Here is a 15224-nt window from a genome sequence, read left to right on the forward strand (position 1 = left end):
AGAGAAACATCCATCAGCTGCCTCCTGCACACCCCGTACTGGAGATGTGCCCGCAACCAAGGTCCATGCCCTTGACCAGAATCGAACCCGGGACCTTTCAGTCCACAGGCCGATGCTCTATCCATTGAGCCACACCAGGATACAGGGCTGGGAGGAGCCTGAGGATGGGAGGAGCGGGGGGCATGGGAGGAGCAGGGAGGGATGGGAGGAGGGGGGATGGGAGAAGCCGGGGGGGATGGGAGAAGCCGGGGGGATGGGAGGAGCCAGGGGGCTGGGAGGGGGGGCTGGGAGGAGCTGGGGGGCGGGGAGGAGGGGGGATGGGAGGAGCAGGGAGGGATGGGAGAGGGGGGATGGGAGGAGGGGGATGGGAGAAGGGGGGCTGGGAGGGGGGCTGGGAGGAGCGGGGGGGCGGGGAGGAGGGGGGGATGGGAGGAGGGGGGATGGGAGGAGCAGGGAGGGATGGGAGGAGGGGGGTGGGAGAAGGGGGTGGGAGGAGGGGTGGGAGGGGGGGTCGGAGGGGGGGTCGGAGGAGGGGTGGGAGGAGCGGGGCTGGAGGAGACTCACACGAACTGGATGACCTTGTTGAGGCCCTCGATCTCATACAGACTCTCCGTGTCCGAGCCGCCTTCCTCCAAGGACAGCCTCCCTGGACGGGACAGGCTCCGAGTCCGATCTCTGGGCTGGGCCCCCGGGCCCGGCTCCCCCTGCTCCCCCAGGGCGGCCTCCGGGACCCAGAGGGAGTGCCCCCGCCCCTCCCGCCTCCCGGGGCGGGGGTCACGGGGGTGCTCCCTGTGGGGGCAGCGGGAGGCGGGGGCGCACCCTCGCGCAGATCGTCCGCGTCCATGACCTCGCCCTGGGTGATCCAGCTCATGTAGCCCCGCAGGTCCTCGTCCAGCTGCTGCTTCTCCCGCAGCTTCTGGAACGTTCCCCGGGACTTGGCCTTCTCGCGCTCCTTGGTGAACTCCCTGCAGGGGGGGGGAGGGGAGAGGAGGGGGGAGGGAGGAGGGAGGAGGGGGGGGGAGGAGGGGAGCAGGTGTGCACCCCCGGCACAGAGCGGGTAGGTCAGTGGGCGGAGTCATACGGCCAGCAGGCACCAGCAGGCCGGGACCACCTGGCTCCGGAGCCGGAGCCGGGCTGAGCCGGAGCCACTCGGACCCGGTGCTGAGCCCCCGCTGCTCTGGGGCCAGAGGCGGGCTGAGGGACAGGGGGCAGGACACAGGGCTGGGGCAGGGAGAGGACTTAAACCCGGACCGGCTCCCGCCTGCGCCTGGGTCTCCTCCTCCTCCTCTCCCTCCTCCCCCTCCTCCTCCTCCTCCCCTCCCCGCCCCTCCTCACCCGCTCAGCACGCCCAGCACCAGGTTGAGGATGAAGAAGGAGCCCAGCAGGATGAGGGTGACGAAGTAGATCCAGGGCCACTCGTTGCCGATGGCGTCGTTGACCTGGGGGACAGGTGGGGTCTCAGCCCGGACCTGAGCAGCCCAGCCCCGAACCCGGGGCCAGGGAGGGAGGCGGGGGCCGCACCCAGTACAGCACGTCGGTCCAGCCCTCCATGGTGATGCACTGGTACACGGTGAGCATGGAGAAGCCGAAGTTGTCGAAGTGGGTGATGCCGTGGTTGGGCCCCGGCCAGCCGCCCCGGCACTCGCTGCCGTTGATGGTGCAGGGGCGGCCCGAGCCGGTGCGGGCGCAGGGCGACGGCTTCTCGTTCTCCACCGTGGCCACCACGTCTGCGGGCCACGGGCCAGGCGGGCGGGAGGCGGGAGGCGGGGGTGAGGGGGGAGAAACGCCGTTAAAATGGCTGTGTGACCGCCGGCCGGCGTGGCCCAGGGGCTGAGCGTCCACCTATGAACCTGGGCTCAGGGTCGCTCCTCAGAGGGGAGGCCCTGGGGCCCCGGCCCCGGCCCCAGCCCCGGCCGAGCTGTCCTCCCTCCGGACCCTGGTCCCGGACAGACCTTCCCCACGGCTCACGGGCCAGTGACCGAGTCTCAGTTTCTCTGCCTGAGAAATGGGAGCAATGCCTTCCGTCGCAGGGCGATTCCCTGGGTCCGCTCTCTCTAAAAACCAGTGCCCTCACCGGTGTGGCTCAGCGGATAGAGCGTCAGCCTGAGGACTGAAGGGTCCCGGGTTCGATTCCGGTCAAGGGCATGGACCTTGGTTGCGGGCACATCCCCAGTAGGGGGCGTACAGGAGGCAGCCGATCCATGGTTCTCTCTCCTCATGGATGTTTCTCCCTCTCCCTCCCTCTCTGAAATCCGTAGAAATATATTTAAAAATAAACGGAAAGAAGCCCCAAGAGCGAGGTTGCATGTCCCTAAGGGCCGTGGTCGGCAAACTGTGGCTGGCGAGCCACAGGCTGCTCTTTGGCCCTGAGTGTGGCTCTTCCACAAAACGCCCCTGGGGACGGAGCCTGCCACCCAGGAGGCGCCCCGACCGGGAATCGAACCCTGGCCTCCTGGGTCCTAGGTGGACGCTCCGCCGCGGAGCCAGGCCGCGGCTCCTGTGGGGTCTTCAATGGCGGCGGGCGGCTCCCCTGAGCTGTCCGGGGTCGCCCCCCCGCCCCCCGGCCGGGGCTGACCGCGGGCGGCTCCCCTGAGCTCTCCCGCCCCCCTGCCCGGCGGGGGCTGACCGCGGGCGGCTCCCTGAGCTCTCCCGCCCCCCGGCCGGGGCTGACCGCGGGCGGCTCCCTGAGCTCTCCCGCCCCCCTGCCCGGCCGGGGCTGACCGCGGGCGGCTCCCTGAGCTCTCCCGCCCCCCTGCCCGGCGGGGGCTGACCGCGGGCGGCTCCCTGAGCTCTCCCGCCCCCGCCCCCCGCCGGGGCTGACCGCGGGCGGCTCCCCTGAGCTCTCCCGCCCCCCCCCCCCGCCGGGGCTGACCGCGGGCGGCTCCCCTGAGCTCTCCCGCCCCCCCCCCCCCGCCGGGCTGACCGCGGGCGGCTCCCCTGAGCTCTCCCCGCCCCCCCCCCCCGCCGGGGCTGACCGCGGGCGGCTCCCTGAGCTCTCCCGCCCCCCTGCCCGGCGGGGGCTGACCGCGGGCGGCTCCCCTGAGCTCTCCCGCCCGGCCGGCCGGGGCTGACCGCGGGCGGCTCCCCTGAGCTCTCCCGCCCCCCCCCCCCCGCCGGGGCTGACCGCGGGCGGCTCCCCTGAGCTCTCCCCCCGCCCCCCGGCCGGGGCTGACCGCGGGCGGCTCCCTGAGCTCTCCCCCCGCCCCCCGGCCGGGGCTGACCGCGGGCGGCTCCCCTGAGCTCTCCCGCCCCCCCCCGGCCGGGGCTGACCGCGGGCGGCTCCCCTGAGCTCTCCCGCCCGCCCGGCCGGCCGGGGGCTGACCGCGGGCGGCTCCCTGAGCTCTCCCGCCCCCCCGGCCGGGGCTGACCGGTGCCGATGTAGTAGCAGGTCTTGTGCATCTTGCCCTTGAAGAGCTCGAGGCCGATGATGGCGTAGATGATGACCATGAAGAGGACCAGCAGGCCGATGTGGAACAGCGGCAGCAGGGCCTTGAAGATGGAGTTGAGCACCACCTGCAGGCCTGGGGGGGAGGGACGCACAGGGCGAGGGTCAGGCCCCCCCCATCCCCACACCCCGGGACCCTCCCGGCCACCTGGGGGGGGGGGGGCCCAGCCCCGGGCGGGGCGCAGGCTGGGGCGTGGGAGGGGGGCTGGGGGGGGGACCCGGCCCCGGGCGTTGCGCAGGCTGGGCGTGGGAGGGGGTCTGGGGGGGTGGGACCCGGCCCCGGGCGGGGCGCAGGATGGGGCGTGGGAGGGGGTCGGGGGGGGGACCCGCCCCGGGCGGGGCGCAGGATGGGGAGAGGGAGGGGGAGGGGGCAGGGGGGACGGGGCCGCCCAGGGAGGAGGGGGGACAGGCTGGGGGCGGGAGGGGGTCTGGGGGGGGGGACCCGGCCCCGGGCGGGAGCAGGCTGGGGCGTGGGAGCGGGAGGGGGCAGGGGGGACGGGGCCGCCCAGGGAGGAGGGGGGACAGGCTGGGGCGGGGGAGCGGGGGGGGCAGGGGGGGACGGGGCCGCCCAGGGAGGAGGGGGACAGGCGGAGGCGGGAGGGGCCGGGGGGACAGGGCCGCCCAGGGAGGAGGGGGACAGGCGGGGGCGGGAGGGGCCGGGGGGCACCCACTGGGCACCCCCGACACCAGCCGCAGGGGGCGCAGCACGCGGAAGGCCCGCAGCGCCTTGACGTCCAGCCCAGCGCCCTTGCTGCTCAGCGGCGTGGTGTTGCTCTGGATGAGGTTCACCTGCTCCAGGATCACCGTGAACACCCTGGGGGGGGGGCGGGGTCAGGGGCGCGGGCCCGGGCCGGACCCCGTGTGCCCCTGTGCTGCAGGCCCGGACGCCCCCAGCCCCCCGCCCGCCTCACCCCAGGAAGACGATGATGAAGTCCAGCACGTTCCAGCCACTGCGCAGGTAGGCGTCCGGGTGCCAGGCGAAGCCGTAGGCGATGATCTTCATGGCGGCCTCGATGGAGAAGACGATGAGGAAGAAGTACTCCAGCTTCTCCTGGGGGGGGAGAAGGGGGGCGTCTCTCCTCTGAGCCCCGCCCCCCCAGCCCTGCCCTCCCTCCGGGCACACGGCCCCCCCCAGCCCTGCCCCTTCCTTCAGACACACGCCCCCCCCCCCAGCCCTGCCCTCCCTCTGGGCACACGGCCCCCCCCAGCCCTGCCCCTTCCTTCAGACACACGGCCCCCCCCAAGCCCTGCCCTCCCTCTGGGCACACGGCCCCCCCCCCAGCCCTGCCCTCCCTCCAGGCACACAGCCCCCCCAGCCCTGCCCCTCCAGACACACGGCCCCCCCTAACCCCCCCAGCCCTGCCCCTCCCTCCGGGCACACGGCCCCCCCAACCCCCCCTAAGCCCTGCCCTCCCTCCGGGCACACGGCCCCCCCAGCCCTGCCCCTCCAGACACACGGCCCCCCCTAACCCCCCCAGCCCTGCCCCTCCCTCCGGGCACACGGCCCCCCCCAGCCCTGCCCCTCCCTCCAGACACACGCCCCCCCCCAGCCCTGCCCCTCCCTCCAGACACACAGCCCCCCCCAGCCCTGCCCCTCCCTCCAGACACACGGCCCCCCCCAGCCCTGCCCTCCCTCCAGACACACAGCCCCCCCCAGCCCTGCCCTCCCTCCAGACACACAGCTCCCCCCAGACCCCCCCCAGCCCTGCCCTCCCTCCGGGCACACGGCCCCCCCAGCCCTGCCCTCCCTCCAGACACACGGCCCCCCACCAGCCCTGCCCTCCCTCTGGGCACACAGCTCCCCCCCCAGCCCTGCCCTCCCTCCGGGCACACGGCCCCCCCCCAGACCTGCCCCTCCCTCTGGGCACACGGCCCCCCCCAGCCCTGCCCCTCCCTCTGGGCACACGGCCCCCCCCCCCAGCCCTGCCCTCCCTCCGGGCACACGGACCCCCCCCAGACCTGCCCCTCCCTCTGGGCACACGGCCCCCCCCAGCCCTGCCCCTCCCTCTGGGCACACGGCCCCCCCCCCAGCCCTGCCCCTCCCTCCGGGCACACGGCCCCCCCCCAGCCCTGCCCTCCCTCTGGGCTCGCATCCATGTCTTTCTCTCTGTCCACAAGGACCCCTCACCACAGTCAATCCCCAGGCCTGTGTCTATCCTGCTTTGTTTTTCTAAAAAATATATATATATATTTCATTTATTTTTTCACAGAGAGGAAGGGAGAGGGGGAGAGAGCCAGAAACATGGATGAGAGAGGAACATCCATCAGCTGCCTCCTGCACACCCCCCACTGGGAATGTGCCCACCACCAAGGTCCGTGCCCTTGACTGGAATCGAACCCGGGGACCCCTCAGTCTGCAGGCCGACGCTCTGTCCACTGAGCCACACCGGCCAGGGCCGTTTCTATCCTGTTGGCCTTCCATCCTACCCACTGAACCACGAGCTCTGTGAAGTGTGGGGACTGTCCTTTTTTTAAAAAAAATTTTTTTAATTCTTCTTCCGCCCCGGCCCAGGATTGTGTGAATACGTGAGCCGTCCGGAGCCGGGCGGGAGCGTCCGGCCGCGGGCCCTGGGCGGCCGTGAAGCCATGTGGTCTGGCTCTGCCGAGGCGCGAGGGGTGAGCGCAGGACGTGGTCGCCCGCCCGCAGCGTGGCTCCGGGGGGACCGTGGACCTGTGAGTCAGGAGGTCGGGGTTCGGTTCCCGGTCGGGGCACAGGCCCGGGTGGCGGGCTCCGTGCCCGGTGGGGGGCGTGCAGGAGGCCGCTGGTCCGTGATCCTCTCTCTCATCACGGATGTTCCTCTCTCCCTCTCCCTGCCTCTCTGACACCAATACAAACATATTTATTATTAATAATCAAAGAACGTGCAGAGCTTTCTTAACAAAACAAACAGAAGCTGGGCTGATGGTGGGGACACGGTCCCAGAATCCTCCCAGCGTGCTGTTCAGGGACTTTTCCCGAAAGGGGGCTTGGGGGTGGGGATGGGGGGCTGCTGTCCCGGCCGGCCGCCCACAGGTGTGGGGCCGCCTCGGCCTCCATGGCCGCCTGGCCCAGGGCCTGGAAGATGAGCCGCTGGGATGAGGCAGCGGCTATATTTGGCCCCGTGAGCTCTGGCCCCAAAGCCGAGGCCTGAGCGGGTGAGCCCTGCCTCCCTGCCCCCCTCCCCCCCCCAGGCCTGGGCTGGGGCCTCAGCGGGGGGGGGGGGCTGGGGCCTCAGTTTGGGGCAGGGAGGGGGCTGGGGCCTCAGCAGGGGGGCAGGGGGCTGGGGCCTCAGCGGGGGGGGGCGGGGGTCTGGGGCCTCAGTTTGGGGCAAGGAGGGGGCTGGGGCCTCAGTTTGGGGCAGGGAGGGGGCTGGGGCCTCAGTGGGGCGGGGGGGGGGGGGGGCTGGGGCCTCAGTTTGGGGCAGGGAGGGGGCTGGGGCCTCAGTTTGGGGCAGGGAGGGGGCTGGGGCCTCAGTTTGGGGCAGGGAGGGGGCTGGGGCCTCAGTTTGGGGCAGGGAGGGGGCTGGGGCCTCAGCGGGGGGGGGGCGGGGGGCTGGGGCCTCAGCAGGGGGGCTGGGAGGGCTGGGCAGGCAGAGGCAGTGTCCCCGGGCCCCTCTGAGCACAGGGGGTCAGGGGTGGACGCTCGGGGACAGAACAGCCTGGAGCTGGACACTGGGGTCCTCGCCACGGACGGGGGCCGGGGGCAGGGCGGGGGTGCTGCCGCAGGAGGCCAGCGTGGAGGCGGAGGGCACAGGGGGCGGGCTGCTGGGGGTCCCCGTCCACGCTCCGGGGGTGGGGGTGGGGGTGGGGGTGGGGTGGGGGTGGGACAAGCGCTGGTGCCTCTGGGGGAGCAGGCGGTGTAGAGGGGGGGCCTCGGGCCATTGAGCCAGGGCCGCCCACAGGTCCTGGCTCCTGGCCGGGCCCTCCGAGGGAGCCGCGCTGCCTGGCGCATTCCTGACCCTATAAAAAGGCAGCAACCTGAGCCCAGCAAGGCCCCGGGGGCTGGGTTAGGGGCGGGGCCACGGTGAGGCCCGGGAGGGGCCACCCCCACACTGGGCAGTACTGACCACCATTAAACTCATCCAGGCCGGCCGGCGTGGCTCCGTGGCTGAGTGTCCACCTCGGAACCAGGAGGGCAGGGTTCGACTCCCGGTCGGGGCACAGGCCCCGGGTGTGGGTTCGATCCCCAGTGGGGGGCGTGTGGGAGGCAGCTGGTCCATGATTCCCTCTCCTCGTGGATGTTTCTCTCTCTCCCCGTCTCCCTTCCTCTCTGAAATCTGTCTATCTGTCTGTCTGTCTATCTATCTATATAAAGTGGGTTTTTTTTTTAAGTATTTATATGAGTCTCTGGCTGTGGGTGCGTGTGTCCTTCAGTGTACACCTGTTTTCTCTCCCCTAATCCATGGGGAGGAGGTGGAGGAGGTGGGACCGTCCCTCCAGCTGTATGTGGTTCTATCACGGGTTACAGGTGGGGGAGGGGGGCAAGGAGAAAGGGGTGCAGGACCCCGAAAGGCCCTCAGCTGCCCGTCCTCAGTGGGAACAGGCCCTCCTGATTCTATCCAGGAGGGGACGCGGGCACGCAGCCCCCTCACTCCCTGGCTGAGCCCCGAGGCCTCAGTTTCCGCATCTGTGAAATGGGACTTCTCCGCGGGGCTGGGCACGGTGTGCCCCCTGGAGGGGCGGGCTGGCCACGTCACCGGATCCAGGGGAGCGGCCGGCCGGGGACAGAGGGCCTGCAGGTGGTTTGGGGAGCCCTGTCCTTGGGGGCCCCTCGCCCGGCACAGGCCCAGGGCGGGGGCGGGGGCGGGGGAGGGGGGCAGGCCACTCACCAGGCCGACGTTCAGGCTGTTGTTGTCGTCCTCGGGCATGGGCAGGTACACGGCCAGGGCCACGCAGTTGGCGAAGATGGTCAGCAGGATGATGGTCTCGAAGGGCCTGGGGGCCGGGGTTAAGGAGAGCTCCCCGAGGGAGGCGCGGGTTTCGGGGTGCAGGGTCAGCCTAGAGGAGGCTGTCATGCTGGCGGTGGCCCCGCAGGCGGAGGGGGGCCTGGTCCCGGGTCTCGGGGAGCAGGGAGCTCGCTCCCGGCTCGGAGGCTGCCGCGGGGCCCTGTTCTGGCCGAGGCACCTCAGCTCTGAGGGAGCCTGTGGGCTCCTCTCTCAGCCTCCGCCCCCCACCCCCTGCCCTCTGGCCGGACCACGGAGCAGGGGAGGGCTCCCCCGGAGAAAGGGGGCGGATGGGGGCAGGCCGGGTGCCTGCTGAGCCCCCTGCCTGGAAAAGGGGAGGTGGGCCGGTGACCCCTGAGGACGGAGGGGCTGACCAGCCCCTGGACCGGCACCCCCAGATCCCTCATCCCCCCAGACACGCTCCCCAGGCCGGCCAGGGCGTGGCTCCGGGCTGGGGCGTCCACCTGTGAGCCAGGCGGTCAGGGTTCGCTTCCCATCAGGGCACAGGCCGGGTGCGAGCTCCCTCCCCAGGAGGGCCGTGCGGGAGGCAGCCGGTCAGGGAGTCTCTCTCATTGGTGTTTCTGTTTCTCTATTCCTCTCCCTCCCTCGTTCTCCAAAATAAATCCATAAAAACACATTTAAAAAAATTCATTTTAGTCTAAGCCGGTTTGGCTCCGTGGAGTTCCTAACTCTCTCTCTCTCCCTTCCTCTCTGTAAAAAAATCTATAAAATATATTTTAAAACAATTTTTTTTAAGAGAAAGAAGAGGGGGTGGCACCCCGTTCCCCAGAGGCTGCAGGTGCAGAGCTGGGAGAGAGGCCCCGCCAGGAGGGAGGAGACCCCCCATCACACCTGACCGGACCCGGGGACCGGATGGGGTCCGGATGGGGGACCAGATGGGGAGCTGGATGGGGGACCGGATGGGGGACCAGATGGGGAGCTGGATGGGGGACTGGATGGGGGACCGGATGGGGGACCAGATGGGGAGCTGGATGGGGGACTGGATGGGGGACCGAATGGGGGACCAGATGGGGGACCGGATGGGGTCCGGATGGGGGACTGGATGGGGGGCTGGATGGGGACTGGATGGGGTCCGGATGGGGGACTGGATGGGGGGCTGGATGGGGACTGGATGGGGGACCGGATGGGGGGCCGGATGGGGAGCTGGATGGGGGACTGGATGGGGACTGGGTGGGGGACGGGGTGGGGACTGGATGGGGGACTGGGCGGGGGGACTGGGTGGGGGACTGGGTGGGGGAATGGGTGGGGGATGGGGTGGGGACTGGGTGGGGGACCAGATGGGGGACCAGATGGGGGACCGGATGGGGGGCTGGATGGGGGACTGTGTGAAGGAATGGGTGGGGGACGGGGTGGGGACTGGGTGGGGTGCGAGCAGCTGTGGGGGCAGGGCTGGCCCCGACCTGGGCCCACGGTTCCCGAGTCCGCCTCTTCGCCCGCCACCCCCACCCCCATCCCGCCCAGAACAGCTGGCCCAAGCCCTTCAGAAACATCTCAAATATTCCCGACCCTCCCTGACGGTCCTCTCCGCTCCTCCCTCCTCCCTGCCTCCCCCCGAGGAACCCAGACACCCTCGCTCCCCCTCCCGGAGCCCATGCCACAGCGGGGGGGTCTCCAGCACCTCCTGGCCCAGGTGGGGTGCCGGCCTGCGCCTGGACGCCCGGTCCCCCCCCCCCCCCCCCCCAGCAGCGGGTCCTACTCAGCTCCTCTCTCTTTCCCCTCTCCCCCTCTCCCCCTCCCATCAAGGGGAAGGATTCCCTGCAGCCCCCCCCCCCCTTCGCTGTCCGCCGTCCTCGCTCAGAAAGGGGGCTGCTGCTTCGGAAACCTAAGGGGGCCCCAGGCGATGTGGACAGCAGCCCCCGAGCGCCCCGCCTGCCACGGGCGTCCAGGGGGCACCTGGCCTTCGCCAGCCCCCCATCTTCCGCCCCCACCACCGCCGCCTCCGTCCCAGCGGCCCCCGGGACAGCCTCCGCGTCTCTAGTCCTGAGTGGCCCCCTGGGGACAGCCCCCCCATCTCCGGTCCCAGAGGCTCCCCGGGGACAGCCCCCCCCCCCCCGTCTCCGGCCCCGGTGGCCCCGCGCCCAGTGCCCCGGGGACAGCCCCCCGTCTCTGGTCCCAGAGGCTCCCCGGGGACAGCCCCCCCCCCCGTCTCCGGCCCCGGTGGCCCCCACGCCCGGTGCCCCGGGGACAGCCCCCCGTCTCTGGTCCCAGAGGCTCCCTGGGGACAGCCCTCCCCCCCGTCTCCGGTCCCAGAGGCTCCCCGGGGACAGCCCCCCGTCTCTGGCCCCGGTGGCCCCGCGCCCGGTGCCCCGGGGACAGCCCTCCCCCCTCCCCGTCTCCGGCCCCGGTGGCCCCCACGCCCAGTGCCCCGGGGACAGCCCCCCGTCTCTGGTCCCAGAGGCTCCCCGGGGACAGCCCCCCGTCTCCGGCCCCGGTGGCCCCGCGCCCGGTGCGCGTGCCGCCCGGCCCCCGCCGAGGATACTTCCACTCGACCACGCTGATGCAGGCCTTGCGCAGCGGGTTGTCCAGCGTGAGGCACAGCAGGGCCCGGGGCGGCCGTGGCAGCACCTCGGGCGCAGGCTTCTTGGGCTGCTTCTTCCTCTGGCCCTCGTCCTGGGGGGCGGCCGGCTCCATGGTGTCCGCGGCGACGGGCTGTCCGTCCGGCTCCCCGCGCCCGCGCCCCCTTCTCCCCGCGTCCCCGTGCCCTCGCCTGGCTGGGCCTGGCCGAGGGACTGGCCGGCGCGCAGGGTGGGGCTCCTCCCAGGAGTAAAATTAGCCCTGAGGCCAGGCAGCTGTCACAGCGGCCCCGGAGGCTGGGGGCGGGGAGCTGATGGCCGGCCCGGTGGGCAGGGGGGCCGGGATGGAGGGTCCAGGCAGGCCACACCTCAGGAAGGGGGGACCCGATACAGAGCCCCCCCCCCCCACAGACAGACTGGTTCCCTGCTCGCCAGGAACAGCCCCCTTGGGGAAGGGAACCTCTGTGGAGCCCCCCTCAGCACAGCCTCAGCCGCACCCCGAGGTGCCCTCGGCTCGGTGCCCCCTCCCCTCTGCTTTCTCTCTGTCCCTGGGGGGCAGGGGGCATGCTCAGCTCCCTGTAAAGTGGCGGAGAGCACCTACACCCCACAGCCCGCACCCCGCACCCCACACCCTGCACCCCACACCCCACACCCTGCACCCCGCACCCCACACCCTGCACCCTGCAACCCGCACCCCGCACCCCACTCCGCACAGCCCGCACCCCACACCCTGCACCTCACACCCCGCACCCCGCACCCCGCACCCCACTCCCCACAGCCCGCACCCCGCACTCCACACCCTGAACCTCGCACCCCGCACCCCGCACCCCGCACCCCGCACCCCACACCCTGAACCTCACACCCCGCACCCCACTCCCCACAGCCCGCACCCCGCACCCCACTCCCCACAGCCCGCACCCCGCACCACGGCGGCGGGGGAAGGAGAGAGACACAGGGCACACGAGGGCAGACTGCGGCCCAGGCATCAAAGCTCAGCACGTATTTTATTTCATCCTTCGGTGCCAGCGGTGCCCACATGCCCCCTGGGTGCCCGGCCAGAGGCCCGCCCAAGGCTGCGGGGATCAGGCCTCACCAGCGGGGCCCAGAGGCAGGAGGCGGCCAGGCTGGGGTGGAGGCGGAAGAGCGCCACGCGCGCGCGTGCGGGTGTGTGTGTATGTATGTGCATGTGCATGTGTATGTATGCATGCATGCATGTAGGGGTGGGTGTGTGTGTGTGTGTGTGTGCACACGCGCACCAGCTCCCATGCGCGCGGGGTTGGACGCCACCTGGTGGCGAGCGGGGCAGGCGCATCCGAACCGACTCGCCTGCTGGGCCCCGCGGACCGGAGCTGTGCCCGCGCCCAGAGGCCGCGCGCACCCCGCAGCCGCCCAGTCCTCGGGAGCCGGTCCAGGGCGCCCTCCCGCGGCCGATGCCCCGCTGCTCCTCAGTCCGGCTGGCCCCTCGCACCCACCGGCTCGGCTGGCACCAGAGGCGGGCGGGGCGGGGAGGAGGGCGTCCGGGGCGCCGGGCCCGCCGTCACTGGCCGGACTCCCCGGGCTCCGGGCCCGGCGGGGCGTCGCGCGGGGGCTCGGGGCGCGGGGGCTCGGACCCCGGGGGCGCGGCGCGCAGCAGCTCCTGCAGGTGCCGGATGTAGCGGGCGGCGGCGCGCAGCGTCTCCACTTTGCTGAGGCGCCGCCCGGCCGGCGCGCGCGGCAGGTGCCCGCGGAGGCGCGCGAAGCCCTGGTTGACGCAGCGCACGCGGTGCCGCTCGCGCTCGTTGCGCTTGAGGCCGAGGCCGGGCTGCGGGGCGCCGGGCGCGCAGGGCGGCGGGCGCGCGCCGGGCACGGGGCCCGGGAGCAGCAGGAGGGGCAGGGCGCCCGGGGGCCCCGCGGGCAGCGGCCGGTGTCCGCGGTCCAGGCCGCCGCCGGGGGGCGCCGCGGGGCCCCGCTGCACCAGCGCCCGGCAGGCGTGGCCGTTCGGGGCCCGGTGTCCGCGGTCCATGGCGCCGCCGCCGCCGGGGGCCGCTGCGCCCGGGGCCGGGCCGGCCCTGCGTCCGCCGTGCCCGGGCTCCGCGCGCCCCCAGGGCGGGGCCGGGTCCCAGGCCCAGAGGCCGCCGCGGGGCTCCAGGGCGGTCAGGGGTGCGCGCGCCCCGGGGCGCCGGCCGCCGGCCGGCTACGGGGCGCCATCGCCGCGGGCCGGGGTGCTTCGGGGCGGGGACCCAGCCCGGGCCGCACCCTCCTCCTCCTCCGCGGGGCGTGGGCACCCGAGGGCGCCTCCCGGGGGCGCGAACCCGGGGCCGGGCCGGGCCTGGCTCCTCGCTGGTCCCCGGGGCGCCGGGCACCGGCCGCGTTGGCTGCGCGCAGAGGGTCCGGAGAGCGCCCTGCGGAGGGGGACAGACACACGGACACAGGGGTCAGGCGAGCCCCCCGCGATGGCGGCCGGTCACCCCGCCTCCAGTGGGGTGTCCCAGGCTTTGTAGGGGGGATACCGGCCCTGCAGGCCCCCCCAGGGGCGCGCGGACCCCTTGCCACGGAAATTCAGCGCCGCCCGGCCGTGTTGACCAGTGGTTGGCGTTGACCTAGGAACCAGGAGGTCAGGGTTCGATGCCCCGTCAAGGGCACAGGCCCGGGTTTGGGGCTCCGTCCCCATTGGAGGGAGGGGTGTGTGTGCAGGAGGCAGAGGATCCATGCTTATCACTGATGCTTCTATCTCTCTCTCCCTCTCCCTTCCTCTCTGAAATCAATTTAAAAAATTATATATTTTAAAAATAAGTCAATCCTGATTCCTGTGGGAGGGATTCCTGTGGGTAGTTGAACGTTGGCTCTGGTGGTGGTGGGGCGCCCCTGGGAGCCTGACGAGGAGCCCCCTTGCCTCAGAGGCGGGACCCTCCCCCCAAAAAAAGCCTGGCGGGACCTGGTCCGTCCCCCAGGTCCATGGACCGGGCAGAACCGGTGGCCAACAGCGCCCCCGTGTGTCCGCGAGGAGCAACGGCAGCAGGTGGATGGGATTCCAGGTCCAGGAGGGGTGCGTGGAGGTTTGAACTCCGCATTCTAACTGCCCGTGTGTGTGTGTGTGTGGGGGGGGGGGGGGGGCGTCGTCTTCGGGGACACGGAGGGGGCTTGCCAGCGAGGCGGGGCCGCCTCGGGAAGCGCCCCGAGGGGCACAGCGCGGACGCCCACGCCCAGCGGCTGCCCACGTCCCCCTGTCCAGGGCGAAGTCTATGGGGAAATTCCACACTCCAACTCCCGTCCATCACCCTGTGCACCCCCACTCCCCCCCAAAGCCCCGACCCCCCCAACCCCCTGAGGCCCGGGCTCCCAGGACCAGCTCAAAGCTGAGAGCAAAGGGCCGGTCAGTGATGTCCAAGCCACGGACCGGACAGTCCCCCCCCCTCACCCCTGCTTCTGGCCGGGCACCCCTGGCAGGTGTCCACCCGGAAAAGGTGCTTCGGTCTCTGGGGTATCGGACCGGCCCACGGGCAGTGCCCTCTGCGGCCCGGCTCCCCCTCCCCAGCCTGGGCTCCCTCTGGCGGCCGAGCCCCCGCCAGTGCGTCCCTGGCCCTGCGTCCCGGCCCGGCCGGCCTGCCCTGGCCGCCTGCGTGCGGTTACCTCTGGGCTGGCTCCTCGGTGCTCGGCAGGGACTCTGGGCGGGGACGGCGGGGCGCCCGCCCGCCTGGCCGGCTCCAGCAGCCTCTGTCCCGCGCCCCCCGCGGCCCAGGACCAGGTAGCTGTACCTGCGCGGCTTCAAAGGGACACACCCAGAAGGGGAGGGCGGAGGGCAGGGGGCCCCTCTGATCTGGGACCCGCCCCAGCCGCTCCAGGCCTCCTGATTGGCCCCGGAGTCCGGGGGGGGGGGGGGGGAGACCTGGTGCCCGCGGGCGCTGCCTGCAGAGTGCCCAGGAGGGATGGCCCCGGGAGGAGGTGAAGGGTGGAGCCGAGGGGGTGCCCGGTGTGTGCGGGCAGGAAAACGGGGGGCTCTCGCGGGGGAACCCCAGGTTAGGGAGCCCCTCCGAGAGGCTCCGATGGCATCGGCTGGGGTGTCAGGAGCTAGAAGGTGACCCCTGGATGCTCACGGCTGGACCTGGGACCAGGAGGCTGCAGTGTGGGGTCCCCTAAGCGTCTGGTCTGCGCCCCGTGACCCCATGGGGAGCCCGGGACGGAGGCAGCAGCCAGAGGTGGTCTCCATAGACACCCAAGTCCTCCCAGCGTGCCGGCCCAGCCAAGGGCGCCGAGTGCTTGGCTAAGGTTTTCTCCTAAATAAACGTATTATTGATGTCAGAGAGGAAGAAGAGAGAACGGAAACACCAGTGATGAGAGAGAATC

The 15224-nt window shown here is 72.2% G+C and overlaps 2 protein-coding genes across 2 annotated transcripts in view; both read right to left on the reverse strand.

The window, feature by feature from the left end:
* The window catches only part of CACNA1S (calcium voltage-gated channel subunit alpha1 S), a gene marked incomplete at its 3' end in the record, with an annotated part of 40942 nt that extends 29821 nt beyond the window's left edge, over positions 1-11121 (reverse strand). Inside the window, exons 1-9 of the mRNA XM_036443191.2 lie at positions 10868-11121; positions 8254-8359; positions 4357-4496; positions 4117-4259; positions 3369-3521; positions 1522-1727; positions 1336-1439; positions 820-965; positions 565-646 (exon numbers count right to left, since the gene is read on the reverse strand). Coding sequence (XP_036299084.2) covers positions 565-646; positions 820-965; positions 1336-1439; positions 1522-1727; positions 3369-3521; positions 4117-4259; positions 4357-4496; positions 8254-8359; positions 10868-11019 — 1232 coding nt within the window. The remainder of the gene's footprint in view (positions 1-564; positions 647-819; positions 966-1335; positions 1440-1521; positions 1728-3368; positions 3522-4116; positions 4260-4356; positions 4497-8253; positions 8360-10867) is intronic.
* Positions 11122-12438: 1317 nt separating this feature from the next.
* On the reverse strand, positions 12439-12903 carry ASCL5 (achaete-scute family bHLH transcription factor 5). Its single transcript, XM_045583440.1, has one exon. The coding sequence runs from the start codon at positions 12901-12903 to the stop codon at positions 12439-12441; it is 465 nt and encodes a 154-aa protein (XP_045439396.1).
* Positions 12904-15224: the final 2321 nt, after the last annotated feature.

This window comes from Pipistrellus kuhlii, unplaced genomic scaffold, assembly GCF_014108245.1.
Source record: "Pipistrellus kuhlii isolate mPipKuh1 unplaced genomic scaffold, mPipKuh1.p scaffold_m20_p_188, whole genome shotgun sequence".
Taxonomy (NCBI): domain Eukaryota; kingdom Metazoa; phylum Chordata; class Mammalia; order Chiroptera; family Vespertilionidae; genus Pipistrellus; species Pipistrellus kuhlii.